Below are 26,245 nucleotides of genomic sequence, written 5' to 3' on the forward strand. Positions count from 1 at the left end.
GCATTAATACTCTTCCGAATGTACTGTTTTAAGGACTGGAAAGCACCCCTTAAAGCTCTACCACTCTGGATACCCGGTCATTGTGGTGTGGAGGTCAATGAAATCTCGGACTCCTTAGCAAAAGAGGCTTAAATTTCCCCCTTTTCCGGACCGAAACCAGCAATTGGGGTATCAGTATCATTGGCTATTGCAGCTATCGAAAACTGGGAACAAGCTGCCCATAACGACAGGTTGCTGAGCCTTAATACCGCTAAACAAATCAAACTTTTCCTGACAAAACCAAACAAACATACTGCAGAGTTTATCCTGGTGAAAAACAGGAAAGCTTGCAGAAGTATTGTGGGCATTCTGACTGGTCATAAATCACTTGCTGGGCATATGTTCAGAATAGGAATTCTCCCAGATGATACGTGTCCATTATATAATGAGGTAGCGGAATCCAAGGAACATTTTCTATATGAATGCCCCGCCTATGCACGCATTAGACATCAGATTTTTGGTGCTGATGTGCAGCAACTGCAGCGGGTAACATCACATCCACTAACGCAAATTGTACGAATCCGGGATCGGGATAGGGGAATCGAGTACAGTGGACGAATAGGTTCTGAGTGCTCAGAGGCTTTGCCTCTCCTCCACCTCAAACACATAAATACACACACCCCTTAAAGCCTGCTCCGGGATGCCCCTTAGAGGTTCCAATTAGGTGAGGAGACAAAGAAAAGTCTAGGGGAGCCCTTTCAGATTGCAGGAAGACTTGGGCAACCAATGGGACCTAAATTATAGTAAGGGGATCATTATTTCGATCCTATAGCAAGGCTACCCACAGGTATGCCCCAGATCGATGAGAGAGGTTTTTATCATGGTTATATGGGAGACTCAACTGGATCAAAGTTGAAACAATCATGCACAATCCCCGAATTTTCGTCGGTTGAGGGATTCGGCGGAGGTCCTTTGGGAAGTTCGTAGGCAATTTTCTTCCTTCGCAATACTTGTGCTTTGAACAAAATATTATTTTCAAAGGGGTCAAAGGTGAATTGAAACCCTTTCGGTGACGTACTTCTAAAAATTAACACAAAATTCAGTGCAGCGTTATTTCTTTGAGCAATCCATTCTAGCATAAGGCGTAATTTCGAGACGGGGACTGTCACAAAGCATATTTGGAACCAAACTCTCCCTCTCTCCACTTAGCTCATTAGGAGGTCTTAAAACTTTTAAACATCCTCTAAGCCTTTGTTGGAAGCTTATCTTGATTTGTTACTAACAGAATTGATGGTTTCCATGTCCAATACAGGCCCTAAAAAGTCCCGAGGAAAATTTCGTTCAGAGCAGTCGTCTCAGCGTCTTGAATTTTCGCAACGTCACCAAGTGGTACCCTAGAAAGCCATGTTAGTCCTAAAAAAAGGGAGTGTGCTGAGGTCCAATTTGTCTGATATAGGACTAAATCATAGCCCGCTTATACTTTTCCAAGATCTTACGAACACGCTCAACGGTCTGACTAGAACTAGTCACAGGCTAAAACACTCAGGTAACAGCCAGATCTGAATACAGATGAAGAACTCTTTCTCTTATCGGTTTGATAACATTTGTGTAGTAGGGACTATTGACAGTTTATCCCAGCGATACCGAGTCCTTAAGAATTAGGGATTTTCAGTGAGACTATATGAGGCAAGCATCACTACACATCACTACATCATCGTTTTTACCTTTGACCTGCTCACTCTGATTCCTTGTGCTTGGCTGCACAATGTCAATATTTTGGCTCCGGATATAACGTTGCCTAAAAATTTTGCTCATTTTGAAAACGTTTTGAAAGTGAATTCATCAACGTGTCACGCCTGCTATTATCCTTGTCAGTCAACACTTTTGGCATGTTAAGGCCGTTTGTCATGATGGTGTGCATAATGCCGGTGCGCAGGCCAAATATTTGCGGAATTATCCCAGCCAATATTGTTTTCCAAAAGACCCAACGTTGCTAAACACCTCCCCTTCATCAGAGAACTAATCTGGGACCATTTCAAAAATTACATCACGCTGCAGCTTCTCCTCTCCCGGCTTAGGTAGGCTTTAGGGGGAGGGGCGATGAGAAAAGGAGCTCTTACTTTAGGGAACCCTTTGCTATCCAGTCCTTCCATCAGTCGAGCCCATACGTTCTCCGCAAGAGGAAAAACGCGTGCGTAATGCGCAATATAACATTCCATACATCAGCGCTCCCCAAAAGATCTCTCTGATCCCGGTATGCAGACGGAAGCTCAGGGTCTCCTTTCTTTTGCTAATCATTACGAGCCTCGCCAACTTCCAATGACAGTTACATCTCTATAGGTCTTACATGAGTAGACTTAATCGCACGGTATCTTTAAGACAGGTATTGATTATCTGACCAAAATCAGAGCCCCGCTGAGATAAACACAACTGAGATACTGGTAGATGCAAAAACCTTTGCATTGAACTTTGGAGTACGGCATCCGTGTTGAACCGCAACACCACGTTTGAAGCCCGAAGGTCTCTTGTTCGCTTGGATGTAACCACGACTGAGTTGAATTCACATCCTCCAGGATTTCTCCTGAAAGATGTGATTTCTGAGGCTACCCCGGTTCCCACGGTACCCAGTATACCACTCGTAAGGTTTCCTGACCGAAGGCACTTCAGTCACTCGCCCAATGCATGACGGCCAGCAAACCAAAGTGAGTACAGCGTTTCCCAATGCCATCGCAAGAAGGTTCTCCCCAGGCATTTCGTTTTGGTTTGGCCGACAGGGTTGCTGTCCCGTCTTCCCCACCGCCACCTTGAGCACTACCTTCCAACTATAAAGAAAAATACCCTCCCTCAGGCAGGCGTTGAAAGCCCTGAGCAGCGAATCTGGCCGCTGACGAAATACCTGGTTATAAACTTCCGCAAGGATACCCTCATCTTATTCCGCGCTGTTGACATCAACCCGTATGAGAAGTTTGGGGAATAATGCCCGTACGATGCGGTTCATCTAATCGATACTTGGTATGCAGGATTTCCGCAGAGCCTTAATTTTCCGAAGACAGCCTAGTCATCACGGTTCCACATTTACCTCATTGACTGGGTTCTGCTAGCCGCGAGCTTGACTTTTATGTATTATATTTATCGCTGTGGAGTCTCCTTTTTGCTGATCTGTACACTGTGTGTGGCGCATGCATCTTCGCGGGCATGTAAACTTTGTGTCAAACGGAGGAGCTTCTGACATTTCTTCGTAGGCCAGCAATTTTTGCAGTCCACAAGTACATAGAAGGTTAGTCATGTCCCATTGGGGCACGAAAGCTTCACAGACGGTCATTATCAGGTTCATCACTGAATTTATGATGGTATCAGCCACAGCGCTTCCACCACCGAAGTACTCTTCACCGCAATTTTGGTTATTTCAAGAGCTTGAAAGAATCTCCCAATGTTCAGGGGGGGCGCTAGATTGATGTATGCTGACAAATCGCGTCGACCGCTTCGAACGCATGCATTAGAAGCCAATATTCTGCACTAACATGGAAAGTTTGAGACACGTTACATGAATACGTAAACAACGAGGGTAAAACTTTTCAATAAAGCGAAAGATTGGCAAATTTTCACCTTTTCCATTCTATGAACGTGAAGGTTCACGAACCTCCAACGAAGTACCCCTCAACAAACGTTTACCTTCCTCATGGGTAGTCAGTTTGGAAAGTTGGTTCGAGCTTTCAACACTTCGTTCCTCTTATAATATTGTCGAAATTCAGATATCTTAATATTAACACATTTAGCCTTACACCGGTTAGGTATCACGTCAAATCAGTACGATATCGATGGTTTGACCTGCAAATTCAAATTTTCCGAAAAAGATTCCAAAATTGCCTTAAAATCATAAAATACCAATTTCAGTGTTTATCATCTTTCTCACTAACCTGCACCTTAAAGACAAGGACGGATTGTACCCGTAAATCAGAACACTTTTGTTGGATTATCGAAACTGTATGTTCAGCTGACACAAATGAATGCAATAGCACGACAAAAGTATTGTATCATAGATGGAATTTTTTTACCAAGTGTACTTTTTTTTCGCATTTTTAAAGTTTTGTGCATTTGCGTAGGACACATTGCCCTTACTGCAGATAACAATCGCCTCTGGACGAATTATGACTTTTGCTTTTCCTTTCACTTTTTTGCTGGTAACTTTAGTCCATTCATCGTTTTCGTTCGTGTTGAGTTTCACAACGCTGTCCGACTTTCCTACATTCGCTCTATGCTTCCTCCCTTCTCAACTATTAGTGCTGGTTTTTATAATAGTCTGTCCCCTTTTTTTTCTCTTAGGTACCTACTGATTATTTAGAGGATCCCCCTCTTTTCCCGTACTCGTTTATTTCGCCGTGATCCGTTGGCAGTACGGTCAGACGTCACTTGCATCACTTGTGACACACAAGGGTTCGGCATATCCTTAGCATTCTTTTCCTAGGTCCGTATTAAATATTATAAAGCTGAGTGAAGGATAATTCTCCCGGGTCGGGACTTTGTTCTCCATGAGCCCCGACATTGTTACTCCTTTTATACGCTCCTTTACTTTTGGCGTTTATTGAGCTTGCCTGTACCTTATCCTTTACCATCTTTGACGTTGATGGAGATCTCATAGTTGACGAGCTTCTTTTGGATGGACCTTTTTCTTGGTCCTGGAGTACATCTTGTTGTGGCGCATCTTAAACATATGTGGTGGGTATTATCACGGTTTTCGCCGTCCAACGATCTACCTTCAGTTCATCTTTGCTTGGTCTGGTTACCGGTGTTCTCGGTAAGGTCATACTTCGCTTGAAAACCTTCTTCTCCAGATCCATATCACTTGTAGTATTATATGCCACAGCGGTTAAGTTGTCCACCACCAAGGCACTGTGGTCAAGGAATATCGACGACCGGGGGCCCACTTGCTCACTCCCAAAAGCCGCCTGTACTGTATGCCCTTTTTGCCAACTAGGGTCGCGCCCGATGGGAGATCTGGCAACTCCTCACTGATCTTTCTGCCTATCACACGCATTTTTCACGGAGACGGCTTTAGCAATTGACACCGAATTCGATGGAAAGGTGGAAACTGTGAAGGCACACAGTTAGAGTGAGGTCAATCATTCTATGTCGAATTTGGGGGATGGGAGGATGTCAATTTTTTGCATCAAATATTGTCATGTGGGGTATCAAATAAAAGGTCTCGGTTAATACTTTTCGAAGCCGGTCTTAGTTTTGACATTTGTTGAAAAGGTGGGTAGGTAGCACCGCCAAATTTTGCAGCAATGTAGACTATAGAGCGTGATCCTACCAAGTTTGGTGGAAATCGCACTATGACTAACAAAGTTATAGTAGGTCAACGGCATCGCTTCTATGCAAATTCAAGACCTTGAATGCCAAAATCACCTGAAAGCGGATATTTGAAAGTATTATGATGCATGAAAGGGAAGGAACGAATGCAACTCGATGTAGATAATATTGAAAGATTTCAATTGACTCCGGAGAAAACTGCATTAATGACGGAGACAGTATGGTTGGCAAAAAGCGGCTTCCGATGCCTCCAGAGTTTAAGATAGCCACGACCCAGGACCACAGATTTAAGTACTATTTTGATAATCTCCGTTCGAGATCTAATGGGTTTGCTAAATTTTCAGAGAAAGGTGTCATGCTGAACTGATGGTTATGACTCCATATCTGCACGAGATTAAATATTCAACCTTGTTCGTCCTTCCCCGCTAATTTTGCAATCATTTCGGCATCCCTTAAGATAAAAATCATCCATTGCCCTCAATAAATCTCCACTCCCACCATGTCGCGAAGAATTCAACGTCATTATGTCGTATAAAAATGCATTAAATTGCCACATAAATTTCCGCAATAAATTGCTATCCAGCGTACAAAATAACCATAAAAAGTACACGTAGTCCGACGCAGTTCAGTTTAAAATTTAATACATGCCAAGATAAATACTTGGCTATTAGGAGCAGCACAATTTTGGTGTTGCCACACTTCCTTCGTCTCTCAATGTCTTATCCTTTCACTGTTCTTGCGCGCTCATCCCCTTCAATTTTCCCGGTGATGGTCCTTGTTTGCAATGGCGGCAAAATAAAGTGTTAATTTCTCATAAAAATAATCTCGACATAAGCGAAATTGCGATTAAAGTTTATGCGGGACGACCTAATAAAAACTGGTAAGACGTCGCGGGATTGCGCCATGTCCCTAAGACATGGAATGACCACCGACAAGGACAAATAGTGGTGCCAGATTTCATTTATTCTGTAGGCAACCTAGGGAGTGGTATCAGTACCACTGCCAACAGCAAGCAACTTTACATCATAAAGATATGATAAAAGGACCAGGACGGCGGATGAAGTCCGGGCCAGAGGTCAGAGGAGCCGGGAAAACGAATGTAAGATGTGAGGGATAAAATGAAAGAATAAAACTCATTTATGGAAATTTAACGACGTTTATCATTTTTTCTTGCCACTGTCGCTGCTTCTGCTTCTTAGAACGATAGCCGTGAACTAAGGAGGCTGCACGATCCAACAGAAGGGTCGCAGCATCATCCAAGGGACCGTACAAATCTACAAGGCACCCAACCATAGCAATAATGGTGGCTCTTAATACGAATATAACTTCTAGAGATTAAAAGAAAATTTATTGTAATTTCAGTTTTAAATTGCACATTAAAAGCGCACAGACAGCGCGACATGGGAGAGTGTGCGGTCCAGTGGACTAGGGATGATTATGTACTCGCATTTTTGCAGTGGCACCACAGAAAATGATTGCAAAGAAAATGCTCCTGGAATGATGGAAATTGATATTCGGAAAATGAGCAATTTTATATAAATAATTACTGCACTTTGTTGTGCAGTGGATCCTGCTTTTCAGCAAGATGTTACCTGGCTTGAGTTGTTTTTTTTCCGCCCCTAACAAAGGAGGACCGAAAACATCAACTGGTTATCAACAAACTATCATTCCCAGCATATTTGATAATCTCCTTCAGCTTCGTCAGCAAAATCCCTCCCTTTCCTTTGGCCCATCCCTTCTACATGTCCCGCTTCCCTCCCCTTCCATCCAGGCTGCGTTCTTCTCTTCTATCCAGGATTCATATCCTTCCCGGAATTTTCTGCATACAATGCAAATTATTTTCAATTTCCCTTGGTATGGCGGCGAGATTTTCATTATGTCGACATAATAATTTTTCAGTTTTTTTCGCGCTTCACTTCTCATCGCAAATTCACAAAAGAGGTCTGAGTTCATTTAAAATTCATAACAAGGATATAAAGCGCGAAGACTGGATGAAAATAATAAAAAAAAAGAGTGGAGAGAAAAGCGGCAGATGGGTTAGGTGGGGGTAAGTATGCAAGGGTGCAATGGTGCTTCCTAAGGAATGGGTGTTTGGTGAGGGTAAAGACTAAACATGGAATGAATTTCATAGGTAGCTTTCAGGCATTTGTACGGGTTTAGACTAGATAAATTCCAGTTTTATGATTTAGTGTTGATTTATACTCCCTTTCTGTCCATTTGATAAGCGAAAAGCGACGGAAGGTTTCCGATTTAAGTTGCTGACTTTAGAAATAAACAGAAAAAAAGGGGTAAGGATCTATTTCAGGTGTGCGGGTGATATCCATACCAGTGGATACAAAGCCCAAGAACTCTACCATCATTGGACACCGGCAACCAATTGGATGAAATTGCAGCTACTCATTGAGCCCAAGGGCTCCATTCACCTCCAATACGAAACTTTCACAAAAAGGAAGGCCGCAAATATTCGGGCGAACCAGATGCTTTCGGAGAAGTTCCCCTTACATGGGACTCATCCTGCTATGGTGCTACCAGATCAAATTTTTTATGTGGTATGCGACTCGACGTTAGCAACCACCTGAAGGGCATCAACGTTTTGCGGGTTTAACGTAAGTACCTGCCATATAATCTCACGATCCTTCCCAAACACGAATTGATTTGGTGACCACACAAAGCCCCGCGGTGAGTGACACAGCGGTGCTGGCTTGTACTGAGCGCAGATTCAGCTTCCATGCCAGTAGATGTGTGGCATATCTAACACCTCTGTCGTAACTATGAGGTAATCCACGGTTGAAACTGCTAGTAGCTCTCCCCGCTATATAGGCACAACCGTTCAACTCCCACCCCGCAAATAACCGGAGCGAGGCACATCCTCCCGGAATTCTTCTAGAGCATATCCCAGCCATCCCAGTTCCTATATCACCAGATAACCTCGGGTGAGGCTTCGTGAGAAGAGCCGCTTCAGATAAGTGCCTTGCAAACGCCCTAACGTCAATCAACCTTGGTAGAAATGCTTGACTAAAATGTTCGATCAAGTTGGTCGAAACCTACAAGGCGATTGAGACAGCGTTCTAGGCGTTTGCATCTCATCTGCCTCATGGGGGACCATGATTACAGAACAGCCAATCAGAACGCAAAGTAGCATTCAAAAATGACAGCCGCAGGAAGTGAACCTAAATATTGGAAGAATAAAAAATAAGATTCCAAATGTTCTGTTGCTCATTAAACTACTCCCGGGCGGCTTTGCCGGAAAGCTCTGTAGTTTCTCCTCATGCTTGCCCCTTTTTGACTCACATTGAGCTGATACTCGAATTAGCTTAAGGTTGTAATTTGAAATCTTATGTAGGCCCTGCATTGACAGCAATACCACAGTTCCTTATTAAGCTCAAATCTCAGCATACTCCGGAGGTATGCATAAACTTCCTTCAACATTTCGGGACTTCCTTAAAATTTATGAACGCATGTGTCCCCCTTTCCCTAAGATATTTCAGATCGAGCGAGGGACAACTGCCAAGAATATAGTTCAGTGGGGTTTCAGAGCTATGACAAGCCAAGGTAACTCTTTATATCACAAGGATAACACCGTCGCCACTGAGAGCATATTTTCTGAATCTGCAGCTCTGCCTGAAGTTCCTTTGAGGTAGACCATATTGGCCCTTCCATGATCTTAACCGCCATCCTGGGTTTGCCTGCCATACAATGGTGCCAGTCGACGGGGTAACAGGGGGCATCATGACCTGCAGACTATCCTCAATCAGCTGGCTGGCACAGGCCACACTCAAGGTACCTCTGCCCGAATTATTACTCCTGAACTGAAATCTAATAGAGGGAACAAACTTCACACCACAGACTTTGATCAGCGATCAGTTTTCCGGGTTACTTCGTAACACCACGATCATCTATCTACAGAGGAGCTAATGTTTCCGCCTAGATTTCTTCAAGTGCTGTAGATCCAACAGATTCTGACTTCCAGGACATTCTCGACTCTTCTATTCATTTCGCTGAAGAAGGATAGAAATAACTGCCGAAATACATATTGGGAAAAAATAAAATACATTCATCGTTTGTAAGGACCTAGGAACTTTTTAGTTTTTGATTATCCCCCCAATTTATTTGTAAAAAGTTTTGGATTGGGCAACCACTTTCGGCGTGTCTTTAACTTCGATCGTCACCTCTTTGCTTAACTAGGACTATCATTGTCGCTTCTGGTCTTCGATGTGGAATGACACGGCTTACACGACTGAATCTTGCTTTGGGCTCCAAAAATAATTTTTCAAGATATTGTTGGCCTTCTTATTTCCCCGAACTAGTCCTCATAAGACGGATAAAAGTGTGACCGGCTGTACTAAAACTAGGATCATCCAACTGACGTAGATCGGTTTGCCTACTAGTTATATTTTAGGGGCAACTGAATTCGCTTGGAGAACAACTAAAGAAGCAGCCCGGGACCCATCGTCCCACGCTGTAAAAGGTCCTAATAGGACCCTAACCCAATATGGAACGGCTCATACCGGGAGCTATTTGGTCTTCAGTGTGTAGACTGTGAATATCTTGAGCACTTTGGCGCTTATGCTACTGGCTGGAGAAGGATGTTTTCTACGAACAATTAAACGTAGTTCAGAGGAGGCTTTCTAAAAATGACATTGTGATCGTGATGGGTAATCTGAACATCAAGGTGGGCTCTAACAACCCCTTGTTAGCACATGCGATGAAAAAACATGGTCTTGTGATAATGGTGGAAAATTCATGGATTTCTGCAACTTGCACCCCCTCATCACATTGTTCCAGCGGAGAACCTGCCGTAAAGTCAGTTGAATTTCAACTGACCAACGTCGTGCGAGCATTCAGTTCGTGATCAGCAGTAGATTTAGGAGCAATTTCCTCAACATGCGTAACAAGAGAGATGCTGACATCGGCCTCGAAAAAGATCACCATCTGATGGTCGTTTACGTTCGCTTGCTTGTTGCATCCACCACTTCACGCAGGGTTGGAAAGCTGTGGTCCCTCAAGTTCAACATTGATTGCTTATACGATCCAGATGCGGCACGACAGTTAGAGAACTTTCTTGCTTATCGGACGGCAGATTCACTGAGTAACGAACCTGAGATTATTTTTGAGTATTGGACTGTCATAAAAAATGCTCTCTTCTCGAGTGCTGCACAGATCATCGGCCACGTGCCGAAGGGGCGTGAACAGATCTGGTTGATTGCCGAGTCTTGGATTGATGAACCTGAAGGGATTCTAGACTCTACTGACCACTGCGAATAATGGAGGGGTACCTTCGTAGTTCCTGCAGTCGCAAAGATAATAACTAAAATAATCCTGGAATGGATCAAAGAACGTCTCGAAGGCTTGACCGGGAGAGAGCAGGTTGGGTTCCGCTTCATATCTTCCTGCATCGTCCACATCAACACCCTACGGATCATTTTGGAACAGTGCGCAGAATTTCGATCTCCATCGATTTCGAGAAAGCTTTCGATTGCGCGAATAGGGAGTATATCTGGAGTTCTCTACGTTGGAGAAGCATTTCAGATAAATTAAACAATGCGGTCAGAGCGACATATGATAGCGCAAAATGTCAAGTACTATACCGAGGTAAAACTTCGGAGGATTTTGAGGTTCTAAGCGTAGTTCCCCAGGGTTGCATCCTGCCACCAATATTATTTCTTCATTCTGCCCTGCCCGGAGGACATGGAAGGATTCAGTGGACGATGACATATTTCCTCAAACAGCTCGACTGCGCTGATGATATCTGTTTACTCTCTCACCGTGTCATGGACCTTGGCCAAAAGGTTCTAAATTTGGAAAGAGGGCCAAGTAGAGGTAGACGGAAGGCAAACACCTACAAAGCCAAGATTCTCAGTCTGACGGGTCATCATAATTCCCCTGTCTGCATTAATTGGTAGAGCATCGAAAGCTTTGATCAGCTTTTATATCTAGGGAGCGTGGTTTGGGTGTTGCCTAACTCATTAACAGCGCTTTCGTTACATTGCCTAAAATCTGAAATTCTTATCTCAACCCCAAGACCAAGTTGAGATTGTTCTGTGCTAGTGTTGTTTCTATGTCGCTATATGGGACTAGCATATAGAAGGTGAACTCGACAGTTTCTTAAAAGTTCTAATTTTTCGTCAATACCTGACTGCGTCGCATTATCGGAGTATGCTTCCCTGACACTATCTGAAACGAACAACTTGCTCGGCGCACGGGCTTGGCACTCATATGCGATATGATAGGAAGAGGAAGTGGCAGTGGATAGGTCGCACATACAGAAAGGGCGACAATTGCATTGCGGGCTATGCCATGCAGTGGAATCCACTCTTCCAAGATAGCCGACGAGTGGGCCGTCCCAAGGACACTTGAGGCAGAACAATAGAGGACGAGTGGGAGCTTCTCAGGAAGTCGTGAGGGGAGCTGAAGCGCTTTTCAGGTAACGGCGAGTGATAGTGTGTAGGTGTGGTTGCCTTGCTATATCCCATCAAGGGGTGAAAGGCAACCATCTGAAGATGACCGCAGGAATAGAAGGTCCGCGGCTCAGTCGTAGACTTCTTTTTACCAATTTGGAGACTGCGCAGGAGTTTTTCGCGAAATAGTGATGGAAAATTGAAGTGGTTCGCAAAAGTAAACGATCGGTTATTGTATAGTTTTCGAACCAACTGAGGAGAATTCGCGACACATGTTATTCTTTCTGGCTAATCCGAGGAGAAATGCAAATGAAAGCCATCACATGCCCATGGCAACCAATAGCGATGCGGTTCCAACGCTAAACCCTTCCCAGTGGAAAACTTCAACTTCAAAGATAAGGAATACCTAAACCAATAGAACAAGCCTGAATATATCGTCTTGCAAGCATTATAAGACGAATACTCATGAAACGTCAGCAACAATTAGCGAACAAGCTCGGTATTAGCCAGCAAACATCTCTGATTATCTATGTACTGTAGGAAACCAAATGCGAATAGGGGGTGCATCGGGTCATGAACAGAGAAGAGGAGCAGAACTACTTTGAGAAGAATTAAAAATCCTCCACAATAGCGCCAAGACCCAATAGTTTGGCCCAGAACGCGATGTTGTTCAACGGGTGAGCTCAGCGAAAAGTGACTTACCAGGAACTGCTAAAGGCCGATGGGACGATCAGGATTGAGCACTACCAGAAGAAACCCACCTTCTTAAGCCATGCTCCTTTTGAAAAACGACTCCAATAGGCGCAGAAGACATGGCAAAGTCAATTTGTAGCAGGACAACGAGCTAGCCCAGTCAACTACTTTGGTGATACCATTTTTGTCCTTGGCTCAGAATCGTAGCCCCAATTGCTATACGCCCCGGAGCTGGTCCCCTCTAACTCCCATTTGTTTTCACCAATGACGCACTTATTTTCGTTACAGCACACGAGGAAATTGAATAATGAGTTCAAAGCTGGGTTGCCCCCAAACAGGAACTCTTCCTCTGGGAAAACAAGGCAAGCAAAAGAGCGTATTTTCCAAGTTATTCAGTTGTATATCTAGGACCCTAGGAAAGCTACTATTTCAGGCTCGGCTCTGCCTCGTCCTGCGGAGATTTGTATTCTAATGTATATGGGGAATGTGGCGACCTACATATGTATAGTATGAAAACCCTTGACGGCGGTGAGTGAAATGAACTTTCTTTGGATCACCAACGGGCTTGCAAAAGGACAAGTTAGCAGGTACCCTATCTCACTTCTGTAAGCATTGCTTATCTTGTAAGGAGTCATCTTTTTTTGAAAACGAAAGACTTGAAAAAATTTTCCAAGATCTCTTTTTCCTCTATGTCTCATTTAATAGGGAAGTCAGCTCGTCTGCACCAAGTTCCCTATTTCTCTCGATCGTGACCTAGATTCAAGTAGCGTCAAGTATTTTCTTGGTCGTTGTTTAGCGTGTCAAACCATCGCTGTTTCGGGCTATTTTCTGGTGACTTGGATGTTAGCACCATTCCGACAAGCTACCAACATGCTCTCAAATTTTATACAAATTCCAGATAAGGAAGCTTCCTCAACCAGGTCCTTTGTTGTACACAGAATGATCCTCACTCAAAAATATCCACGCTTCATCAATCTGAAGATACATCACCAAAGCACAATAGCAAAAAACTCTCAACTTTCTATTGATGATACCGATCAAAAGCGGAATTTTCAACAAATTACCGCACAAACAACAAATTAGTCTAAAATCAAATAAATACAATTCGAAAAATTACAAAATCTCAAAACACTTTTCACATCACTTAAGTAAATTACTTAAATGAATTTCAATTCCGGCTGCCGTCGTTTCTGCTTAAGCTCTGTCTCTTCCTTGGCAAAATTCCATTGTAACAGCAAAAACACTTCACAGTCACATTCATCCATTGGGCCCAGCATCCATGCCTGGTCCATTGCCGCCATAGATTAATTCTACATTTCAAAACTGATCTTTTTGATCTTTTAATTTTCATCTTGACTTTCTTGTGGCCGATGATGCTGGGGATGCTGGGGATGCTGATGATGCTGCCGGTGTTGTTTGGTCGCTCGCTAAGCAACACGACACAGTGGAAAATGCATCGTTGCAATAAATTTCAAAACTTGTCATGACTGTCTGTAATAAATGTCGGAATCAAAAACGCATTTCTTCATACATCGTTGCATTTATTATAGCCTGCAATTCGCCGTTGATTCTGATGATGCTATGTGGCCGGTACCGCGTTGATCATCGGCCGCATCTTCATTACAATTATCCGAAAATTTATCCATGTGTCATCACTTGTGTAAAATATATAGATAAAATGCAGAGGGAATGCTATGGGATGTAATTGCAGGGAGTTGCATGTTTATGGGACCAGTGGGAAATCTTGTACCTATTGAAGGTACTGTAGAGAGTTGATCCTTTTAAGACATTGCCCTTCTTCCTGGTTAAGCGCAGATACCAGAACTTAGACTTACTTTACGTTTGTATAGGGCAGCTTTCATCCCCATTTGATCCTTTCTTCTTAATCCTTCTAAGGTTTTGAGGAAGCCAACCTTCATACTTACCAGAATCTAAGGATGAGAAGAGGCCAACCCTCATATTTACAGGAATCTCCGCTCATAATCTTAACACTAACAGGGCGGCAGCGGAAATCAGGTTTTTAGTCTACGGTATGCCGATTCTAAGGCTCTCCACCCCGCGCTCATCGGCACACGATACCAACCTAAGCCTGTCAACTCCGCAGGAAATGCCACCAAAATATCCAAACTAAAAACCCAACAGTTCAGCTGCGAGAAACCTAGAAAAGGAGGTGTCATTTAGTGATTGAACTACCAATAATTGGACCACATATCTCATTGGCTACAATCCCAAATGTTTTAAGTGCGCGGGCCCACATGCCTCCAGGGAGTGCCCTTGCTGGGAATCGGCAGCGCCCTTCAATTTCTCTATATGTCCCCGTAATTAAATTAAGAGTGCTAAAGACAATTTTTCTACCCGACCTTTTCCATTCTCCCTCTATCCTGGACACTTCCCAGGTCTCAGTTTGCCTTTTTTTCACTGACCCCTTGTTACGATACAGTTTCCATAGATCACATTCACTCCTACACTCTTCAATCCGCAGGGATTTTTCACAGAAGATGGGTCCCTTTTTTAACAACCTGTGGACTACCATTTCTGACTTGCTTCACAACTACCTTTGTCTCCCCTTTGAAGATAAACCCAAAGCTTCAAGTTGTCAGGCAACCAAAATGAAGGTACTCACAATTAACTCTAACTCGCTCATTTCAAACGACAAACATTTCATCAAAATTCCTGAAGAGAATGATCCTAATATTACCCTCCCAAATGAAACTAGGCTTAGGGAAGTTCGCGGCGTCAATCTATGCGACCTCGAGTACATTACACTTCGCAATGATGCAGGCCGAGACACAGCAACAAAGGGCAAATATCATCCCAGTGGAGTCACGTCCTTCGATTCTTAACCGACTCTTCCTACTTTCCGGGTGCCACAGACCGCCGTCTCTCCCATGTCCTGTTCTTACTTTGGAAAATTGAAGCCAGTCTCGACGCTTTCATCCTTGAAGGCTACGTCAACACTTGGCATATATCTTATAGCGATTCAGGTAACATCGACAATCGAAAAACTCTCTTCGATTGGTTCCGTTCGGGTCTATTCCTTAGTGCGGACATTATTAATCCCTACAAGAAATTTCTTAAGTCGCTTAAACTGGGCCCTCGAATTATTTCAATGATTGGTCGATTGTCTGGAAAGAAAATAATGCATTCTCAACGTCAATTTCTCAATTCCGTCAATTTCCTTGAGCAAAAAATATCGCCCGCCGCCCCAGCTGGTACTCAGAAATCATCGCTGCTGTCAACGAAAACAGGGTAGTTTTGAAAGAGCCCTTTCTGTGTCCTGCATCAAGCCCCTCACCCTCCCAACCGCCCATTAGATATTGTCCGTCCGTTCCCCTTCAAGATGAACATGCAGTCATCTGGTTAACAATAAAAAATCATCGGGCCCGAACAGTATCTCGAACTTCATCCTTGCCTTGTCATTTTCCTCAGCACTTCCATGTAATCTGCAAGTGAACTCTCCTGATACCTATTTCTAAAAAGGGTGGATATGAGACCCGTCTCCCTTCTATCCAAAATTGGAGAAATCTACGAACTACTCCTTCCTCATTCCATTAAGGCAATTCAATTTCGGAATCTTCAGATCGACTGAACAGGCAATCGTCTGTCTGCAAGACCACATTCGCAATCATCTGGAAACCAGACAGTATACTGGAGCCTGCACCTTAAAAAGGCATTAGATTTAGTCTGGAAAGCAGGACTGTTCGGAACAAACGGCAAAAACTCACTTCACAGACAAGCATCCAAATCACACTTCAGAGCTGACAGGGAACATGGTAGCACCCGTGCGAGTTAATTGGTGTTCCATATATACAAATCTGCGGGCCGGATAACATTATTCTTGCCTAATGGATGCCTTGGACGCACATATTCGGAATATATATCAAGTATGATTTCTATAACGGTGTGTTGTGGCCTAAATTAGGGAAACCTACTTACACGGACGCAAAAAAGGTCCGACCTAGCATAGTGTTGTCAATTCCTAAACTGAGTAGTAGTAAAGTAAATTCCTTTCCGGCATCCGGGTGCACGAACGGTGTGCTATTTTCATCATCCCGGCCAATCTAAGGCGTTCCAAAGGAGGACTTCCAAACCAGGAATCTAATCCCAGCGGTCACAAACGTAAAGCAATGACGCTTGACTCGTATCGGGCTCGACACTAGATGGGGCCAGCAACCATTGATGTTCCACGGTTCTACCTCTCAGCCATGGTAGGAAGATCTGGAAACGTTTGCAATGGGACGGGTTCTACTTAGTTAAGGAGCACGCAAGCAATCAGGAAGTCCGCCAACAAGCGAAGGAGGATTTCCTAGAATGTATAACAGAAGCTGGAGGAGCTGGAGCACCGACAAAGGAGGAGGGAAGAAACAGCGAGGTCCCTCCACAGAAATTTGAGTGAATAGTCTCCTATAGTAGAAACATACCAATTGGTGTATCACGTAGGATGATGCCAACCTAACAATAGTTTCCTACCCTAAAAAACAGCATGAGATCGATGCATTGTTAATCAGTTGGATTCTTCACACGCTGAAGTGGAAAAAGATCTGTGTTTTCGTCTATCAAAACCAGATGTCTAAGGGCCTCCCATACATTGGCTCACGGTGATTGACAATCTCTCCAGGAGGAAACGCAGCCAACGCGAAAATCTGTCCAGCATGGTCAAGGAATACCGGAACCCTTTAGATGAAGGAAATGGACCAAGGTTGTCGACGTACCCCTGTTGGTATCTTTTATTTGGAAGTGGAAAGGGCTAAACTTCGTTTCTTGTATGCCTTCCGATTTTAGACCGCTGACACCATTGTCTCACGTTGCGACGCATTCCAGGCCACACAAATTTTTTAGTAATCGCACGAAAAGCTGGTCGTGCTCCGGGATGTAAACACTGATGAGCTATGTCAAATGCCCATTTACGCAGTGTCTTGCGGACTACTGGCCTAGGATCGCACTAGATATCGACATCCACAATGGTGACTAGCTCAATGGTAAATGGTGATGATGTACCATCAGTGACCAGCTGCTGCCACTGCGGATCATGTGTTTGTTCGTCCGCTAGGTCCTTCGAACTGAACTCAGCCGCCAGTGACACTTCCTCCACCCATGATTAGGCGTCCGTTACCGAATTTGCGTTTGATAGTATGCAAACGGTAGCCACCTATCGCCGTGCTTTTGTTTCGAAGCTGCTCCAACCGCTATGTTAGATCCGTCGATTACTAGCACCAACGTCTTCCTATGTTTTCAAATAAACCAGCAATGTAGCACCAGTCATGCTCTCGCAACAACGGTTGAACGCCTCTATCGTCAAGGTCTTCCCAGGGTTTGAAATAAACCAGCAATGTACCACCGACCAAGGTTTCGCAACAACGGTTGAACTGCTCGGTTTCCTGCTCGCTCCAAGTGATTTTCGTGCTGTCACCATTATGCTCCCCAGCTAATAAATCGGACAGCGGGACTTGCAGATTCGCAGCACTCAGTTGAAACTCTAGTTGAAAATGTCCAGAAACCTTCGCAATTCTTTGAAAATGTTAAGGTCTACACACACGACTTCGGTGAGGAGACTCCATCTTTATTAATAACGTGACCGAAGAACTCAACTTCTGTGACTCCAAATACGCACGCAACGATCTCGTGGCTGCTAAGTCGCTCTAATAGTGCGGGCACGTGCATTTTGTGTTGGTCAGAGTTTTTCGATGCGGCCGAAGTATCATCTATGTATGGCATGCCAAAATCAAGCCTACGAAGTGTTTCATCCATGAAACGCGATTGCACGGCGTTGTGGAAGGCAAAGTCATTACCGTGAACGCATTATAGGGCGAACGCGGTAATAACCGCCGTCCTTGGTATGTTATCTTCGGCAACCGAGATCTTATGAAACGCCTTCATTAGGTCGAATTTACTAAAAATGCTATTGCCCTCCAAACTTACGAAAATGTCCTCAATGTGACTCATCGGTTAGCGATCGGGACGTGCGATTGCGTTGAGGCGGAGATAATTCGCGGAAGATGGCATGATCCGTCCTTCTTGGGTATTGGACGAACGACAGTGTCCCACCCTCAAAAGGTATTCAAATTCCGCGTAAGCTGCCGCTAGCTTTTCGGGCATGAGCTTTCGAGCTCTTTGGGCCACTGGCGAGGGGAAGGTATCTAAGTGGTGCCGAATCCCACGGCTTCGGGAACTGGTTGAGGATCCTATGAAAACGGGTTTGACCCGCGATGGTGGCGGCCAACGAAACGTTGTTCGGTACCCAGCATCCTTTAGACAATTTACCTGCTGCCGGGTTGATAATGCGTTGATTTTGAATGTCGATAATGAGGCCCAAATGACAGATGACGTCAGCCACGCAAAATTTCCAGGGAAACTTTCGCCGAAAACCCAAGTCGATTTCGACGCGCAGTGTCGCGTTTACCCGGAATAACCGAGCTATCGGCACAAGTGTCAACTAGGAAAGAAAAATTTGTCAACTTATTCCGGACGTAAAGGCGGCTAGGTGTCTTGACGCTGTTAGTCGCCACTCCTGACAACGACGACTCTAATTTTCCAGACTCTTCAAATTCGGGGCCCGGTTGTACGGCGGCCGACACTTGCGCGTTCGACTACCAAAACGCATGCGATGATTTGGTAACGCCTAGCGGCTCCAACGACTGTCCGCTTGTTGGAGCTTCGATCGAATGGCACCCAGGTCTTTGAGGATGATGTGGAGCTTGGTTATCTGTGTGTCGCACCTCATGAACCCTGTCTGCTATATGCGTCAGGCGCGAGAGATCCGCAACCTCTGAAGTGCATACAATTTCGCCTACGTCCTCAGGTAGTCTGTGCACTCAAAATGATTTTAGAAACGACTCGGACACTCGTGTCGCGCCTTTAATTCGCAAGATGCGCAAGAGTTGCGACTACCGCTGATCTCCTAGTTCCAGAGCCGCATAAAAGCTCTTGCACCTCAGCTACCACAGGGGATGAAAATACCCTTGATTAAGCAGTCTTTTAGCACATGGAGCTCTTCGGTTGAAGGTGCCGTTTCAAAAATATCTGCCGCCTGAGTGAGGTACTCTGAGTCAGCTTTGTTGGAGCGAGCCAGGATGTCCAAAATGGCGGCAGTTAGCAACTGGCGATGGCGTTCACTGACAAAAAAGGCCCCTTTTCCCCGCTATCCTCGACGTCTACAAATGCTTCGTCTGCACGCACAGTTACTCACACCGGATATTTCCCACGATATGCACTGCATACTTCAAACTGCATAGATTTCCTGACATATCTCAAGACAGCTTCAAGTACCAATCAATTTCCCCATGGTAGATTCAATCTTCCCTAATTGATGGGGCCGTTGCAGCCACTCATATATCATCTATTTTAAGCACTGCATGCATGTACCCCGAACTCTCAATAAGCAGAGCTGATCACACATGATCCCCACTACAAGTGCGCCTAGATCATCTAGTTGGATCACATAAAACCGACATAATTTCGTTGACAGTTTATTACCCGTTTATGTTTTCTTCTAACCCATCCTGCCTCATATCTCGATCCCCAGTCTCCTACTATTTGGCCTCCAATAATGATAGCACGATCGGGCAGCCTCTTGTGTTCTATAATTCACTTTGATCGTTGAGCGAATATTTAATGGCGGAGACGCGTGATATTCAAATATTCACAGAGAACATGATCGTCAAAATGAAATATTCATGGATTCGAATATCATCACATGTGATGCTATGAAATATTCATGTATATAAATATTTCTTATGATTTCAATTTTTTCAACACACCACGCAGAAATTGTCGAGCTGATGAGAAATGAAAGGAGGAGATCGTTAAGGGTGATGATTGGTATGATCAGTGTGTGATTGGGATGAAAAATGGGCTGAAATCGGTTTTGGGGGGGGTTTGACAGATCTGGGGGTAGTTTGGATTAACAAAGAGCAGATGGAGTTCAAGGATCGGGAGAAAGGGGACTGATTTTGTCCTTCACTCCACGATCAATAGGGTCCGCACCCCGTTGATCTCATCTTCTTGATAGTTCCTTAAAAACTGGGTCGACCAGACACATATTATTCTGCGCCTGTGGTGATCGATCACTCATAAAAAACTGCTTCTCCGTCAACAATCCGAAACAACAAAGCGTTGAAACGACATCGGCCATCAGTTAAATTGCCAAACATTGAATGACTGATCATTTGCCCGATCCTCAGCAGCAACCCCAAGATTGATCGCCTCAATGATTCGCAGTCAACGATGTGAACCCACCCATTCCAACCACATGAATATGAGTAATTACTTCAATTGCTCCCATGATTGACACGATCATATCTCGCAACTTTAATAAATGTTTCCCGATCACTACATGACAACATGCCACAATTAATTTAAACTCTTGATGGGAAGTGAATAAGACGAATTGGGACCGGGTCCAAAGTGTTAATCGTCTGCATAACATATCAATCCCATTAAGTTAAATGAATAAAAATTCAAACGAGAAATTCAAGTCAGCCGGGAATTCAGATGGGAGATATGTATCTTGTGATGATTGCAAATACAGATGCCTTGGATGCTGCGTCTGCATGCCTCACTGAAATGAGAAAGAAACCAGAAAGATCGAAAGAAGTGCCAGGAAAAAAAAATATCCTTTTGATGACAAGCGACATGCTTTATCTCTGAAGCATTCTTTCATTGAGTTAGACATTTCAGACAGGGATATTTCGCATTTCCTGAATTTCAAGACCTCCACAGGTCAGCCGTGAATTCAGCTCTTGTTATTTCAGGCATGACCGCATCTCGACTCTTGGCAGAAGTTTTCGGTCATGACGGAATCGCGCTTTTCTGGTTGGACGAGCTTTGAAAATCGGAACACTGGGGAAAAAGTGAAAATCTTCAACCAATTACCAAAGGTGATCCACAAACAGCAAACGTCATTTGCTCTAGTGGCGGTGAACCCTTCGGAGTTTACCGAGACCCCTTAAACGTGTTGACTCCATTGCCATAAAAAAATCAACTCGACCCCTACACATCCCGAAGAAGAATTCCTTCTTCCACTGAACCAATCTATCGTCACCACCAAATTTAATGTTCGACAAGATACACATTCCACCCCTTCTGCTTCCCTGATTCACCGCGATCCCATTCTTCGCCGTCTTTGATTGATTGACTGACTGGTTACGATCAACTTCAAAGAAATTTCCTTTAATCTTGGCCCAAAACAAGAACACACTTCAAAATCGCCGCCACATCCATAATTCAAACGATTTTATTGTAGTTTGGTGCGTTCATCAGGGGATCCTCAGTGGGGCTCATATTAGCTCCACTATGAGGCCATACGTAAATGCATACATTCATGTGGGTAAAACAACACAAAGCGTGGAAAATGACCGTCGCTTCCTCCATGCGCTGCTACTCTTCCATCCGTTCCTGAAAGTTCCAAAGTTCCAAATGTGTAGCATTTTTATGAGGTGATGATTGAAACAAGCGTTTTAAAAATGTATCTCAAGTGATGATAACTGGGCCTGGGATTCACAGGCCTTTTCGGCTTCTTTCTTAGAATGTCGGCTTGCTGTTTCTTTTTCCGGAATTTCCCCCGCATCTTGAGAGCTGAAGATCTTTGGGTGCTGCTTATTTATGATATTAGTGTTCAAATTGATTGCAGAGAACTAAATGAATGAGTTAAAAGAGATTTTCCCGCGGTGCTGATCACAAGAGTTGGCCTTTGAATCTTTCAGTACACCCGAGCAAGCTCAATGTAGATCCCACGTCACTTATAAGGCTGATTAGCTATCTAAATTTATTGGATTTATTACTTCAATTAGATTAAAAGATAGAGCCATACATTTGGTATTTTATTTGATTGAATCTGACCCCCGGGCACTTGATCTATTTCCCAAGCGATTGATAACGAATAAACTTTTACTAACCCATCTCCTTCTTTTTCTCATTACAGTTGGATGCCAAGAACAGTCCACTAGCTCTCCTGGCGCAGACATGCAGTGCAATAGGAGCCGATCCGCCCAATCCGAAGCTACTGGCAAACATCGAGAAATCTACAAAACACCACAAAAGCAATGCTGAATCTCGTGACAAATCATCCCCAATAAGTCAGTCTTCATCGTTATCGAGTAGCTCATCAACTGAAGCCATCCAACACACAAAATCCAGTTTCAAGCCATACGAAGCCAGCTTTCGGGAGCGGACAAGTCAAACACCGGACGAACAGCAAAGGTCCTCATCCGCTGCTTCAGTGACACGAATAAAGACCCCAAAAGGCAATCAGGCAAACTCATCGAGCTTGAATGGTCGTTGCGACTCGAACCAAAGTGCCACATCACGGGAACAGGATTCACCAGCAAACACGCAGAAATCATCTCTAACTGCGGGTAGTCTAGAGTCTCAACAGCAACAACAATCCTCTCAAAATGCTAGTCCACATCGTGCCTCGTCTAAGGATTCAGTTGGTGCACAACAAGATAGTAGTCCTCTGTCGCGACTGTCAACAGATCCACAAACTAGTTCAACCAAATCTATACCAAGCATAGTCCCTACTACGAATAGTTCAGCAAGCTACTTTCCAGGATATCCCCCAGGCTTACCCTACCCAATGGATCTGATGACCGCTAGCGCTCTTATGTCTCCCCACCATCAAATGCTTAAAGCTGCAGCCCTTAGTCCATTTTTAAATTATGCCCGACTCAAGGGTGCAGATCCTGCAACTATGATGCAGTCCGTATGTCGGGACCCTTACTGCACAGGTTGCTCTCTTAGTCCACATATGATGAATAAAACAACCGGTCAGCCCTGCCCTGCAGGCTGTGCTCAATGTGATCATGCCACATCTAAGTCATATCAAGCTCATAGTCCTGCAGCTGCAGTATATGCCCATGCCCAACTTGCAGCCCTTGCTGCAGCCTCTCAGCTTCCTTATGTTTGCAGCTGGATTGCAGGAGATGCCGCGTATTGTGGCAAAAGATTTGCCACCTCGGACGAACTGTTCCAGCATTTACGCACTCACACCGCCTCCATGCCGGAATCAATGCTGAGTGCCGCGGCTGCTGGACTTCCTCCCACTCATCCACTTTTCCAGCGAACATATCCAACCCCACCGCTTAGTCCACTATCAACGGCTAGGTATCATCCGTACAGCAAACCGTCCATGTTACCGCCATCTCTAGCGCCACCATCCCTAGCAGGATTGCCAATGGCACCGCATCCCTCCTTGGCACAATACTTTTCGCCTTACTCTCTTTACGGTCCGCGACTGGGGACACCGCCCACAATGCATCCATAGTTGATTGAGACTATCCAATAAATTCTCAACAAAAAAAAAATATGTTTAAATTTGAAAAATTACAGAAAAGAAAAATAACACGTTGCTAAAAAGAAAATATTAATTTTTAGTATTTGACCGGAAAACGATGGAGATTAGCTGCTAGAATTGATTTAAAATTGAAAAGAGAGAGGAACCGAAAAAAATAATGGAATACTGAATTTTAAAGCGCTCGTGATAATTATATTATTGTGTAATTTATGTAAAATTAAATATTGTAAAAAGCGATGAAGAAATTCTCTAAGAAAACAAAAGAAAAAATGAATATGTTAAATAAGATGAAAATTTTGGTTTTTCATTCAAAGGAAAAAACAGGACTCAGTAAGTATAGCAAATTTTCAGTAGCAATGCGACTTCAAGATGTCATGGCAATCCTGTTTACAAGGCTAGACTCGTGAACAACTGGCATTCGCTGTCATTACTTTTTGACAGTTTGTCATGACAAGATCACCGCTGTAGCAAAGTCACCAGTAAACATCGTCATGTTGAATGCCTCCTGGAATTTGTCGGTTGGGTAGTTTCTGAGAATGAGTCCTTAAATAAGGTGACCTTTACACTCCTTGGTTTGCCAACTGATGTCGAAATTATTTGGTTTGGAAGGTACTCTACTAATCGAAACCTTTCATTTGATATACCCCACGGCTATATTCCTTGAAAAATAATTACACACTCTCTTTGTCCGTATGGGGAAGTCCCCTCAAACTCAATATAAATAGACAGCGCCTACTGCGTGTGTGTTCAGAATTCCAATTATCCTACCAGATTTTGTATCAATTAGTATCACTATTTGCACCAAAAATTCATGCAACGGACAGACAGAAGGAAAACACTCTGGCAATCAATAGGGGCTGAAAAGCTAAAGTCTGTCGCCTATTTGAAGGAAGCGAACTAGGTGTGAAAATGGTACCCAAAACTCTAGCCTCAACAAAGGACCTGACATCTAATATCAAAAGAAACCTGAAAGTAGGATTAGGATCCAAAAAGGGAGGAGAAAACTAGGATCCGCCCCGAGGCGATCATAATTCCAAGTGTGGAAAGTATGCCCAACCCAGAGATATTAAGAAAGGTAAAACCTAACTCCAATTTTAAAAACTTAGGGCAACCAAAAAAGGATCCAATGCATGAGCTGAAAAAGTTCGGCAGGAGTAAGGTCAAACGCTTCCGCAGAAAAGTGAAAAATCCGCTTGTCGGTAGGTCCTCGAAAGATTTTAATCTTTATCCAGTGCAAGGACCTAGGCAAGAACATGGACAGAAACAGATGGACAGTTTAGGTGGCAGATATCTATTGTAAACCTTAGAAAGGTATAGTGGCACACATATGGCAGGCATCCGGCTACCGGAAGAGGTAACCCATAAGCCCCTACACGTGGGGAAGATTGCATGGGATGAAAGATTGATCATCTGACAGAAGCAGGTCTCCTTGATGAAATGCTTCAAACGGTCTGACGAGGGTGTGTACAAGTACTTGAGCTGAAGTATGCAGATGGTAAAGGAAAAAGGCCCCATTGCCCGGGAATATGATAGAGTCCCAAAATCAGATTTACTGCCGGAAGCGACCAGTGTCCTGTGTTCAAAAAGGAATCCTTCGAAAAATAGAGGTTGATTCAAATCAACCTCAGTTACTCTATGGCCGGTCGAAAGCTGCTCTCGTAGACCATCGAAGGTTTTCTCTTTTTAATGGAGGGAGGTGGAAATCTTAAAAAGACGCTGCTGCGTCAGGTTGCAGCAGTGTGTGGGATTCTCACTCAATAAAACTACCCCCACTTCTCCGCCCATATCCTCGCGAGACCACCGTGGAGTATTACTTCGCGAAGAGGACTCTAATTTACACCAGCGCTACTAAGTCACACGTCCGTCGCGCGTTCCAGTTCCTTCAGCTTCTCCTGTATCGCAGTTACTGTTCCGCTTATCGCACTCCAGTTTGCTACGGACCTCAACATCTCCTCCACGAAATTATGGGGTCCGATAACTACGTTGAGGGATCGTTTAGCCTCCTTTTTGCATTCGCGAATCTCGGACAGTGGAACATAACATGCTCCGGGTCCTGGATAGTTTGGAGACTCATACAATCGGAAGCGATGCAAATACTTCCTGTATCTACCGTGTCCCGTAAGGAACTGCGTTAGGTGGTAAATTAATTCTCCATGCTTGCGCTCGATCCATCTCTCAATACACGGGATCAGTGTATGGGTCCAGCGGCTCTTTTCGAAATTATCCCACCATTACTGCCATCTCCTGTACAACTCCATACTAGTTACTTTTAGGAAGCCCGCAGTCACTTCGGTCGAATTCACCCTCCTCCGGTAGAGACAGTGTGCCTTATTTGCCAGAAAATCCATTCCCGCGATAGCACACACCGCCTCACCTGATACTGTTCTATACGCACTGCACACCCTCAGCGCGATTCGCCGGTATGCCGAACTTACCCTTCTCTAGTTCGCTGTCTGATACAATAGGAGCCGCGTATAGCAGGATGGATTTCACCACCCCTGCGATAAGGAGCCGCCGGCTAGATTTAGGCCCTTCAATGTTTGGCACCATCCTTGCTAGAGATGCCTTTGCTGTC

General features: G+C 44.2%; 1 protein-coding gene across 1 annotated transcript in view; it reads left to right on the top strand.

Annotated features, from left to right (window-relative positions):
* LOC119652976 (zinc finger protein Elbow) overlaps window positions 1-23,951 on the top strand; it is a 63,768-nt gene extending 39,817 nt beyond the window's left edge. Inside the window, exon 2 of the mRNA XM_038057386.1 lies at window positions 22,300-23,951. Within this exon, the coding sequence (XP_037913314.1) occupies window positions 22,300-23,640 (1,341 nt within the window). The 3' untranslated portion in view covers window positions 23,641-23,951. The remainder of the gene's footprint in view (window positions 1-22,299) is intronic.
* Window positions 23,952-26,245: the final 2,294 nt, after the last annotated feature.

Source organism: Hermetia illucens, chromosome 3 (genome assembly GCF_905115235.1).
Source record: "Hermetia illucens chromosome 3, iHerIll2.2.curated.20191125, whole genome shotgun sequence".
NCBI lineage: Eukaryota > Metazoa > Arthropoda > Insecta > Diptera > Stratiomyidae > Hermetia > Hermetia illucens.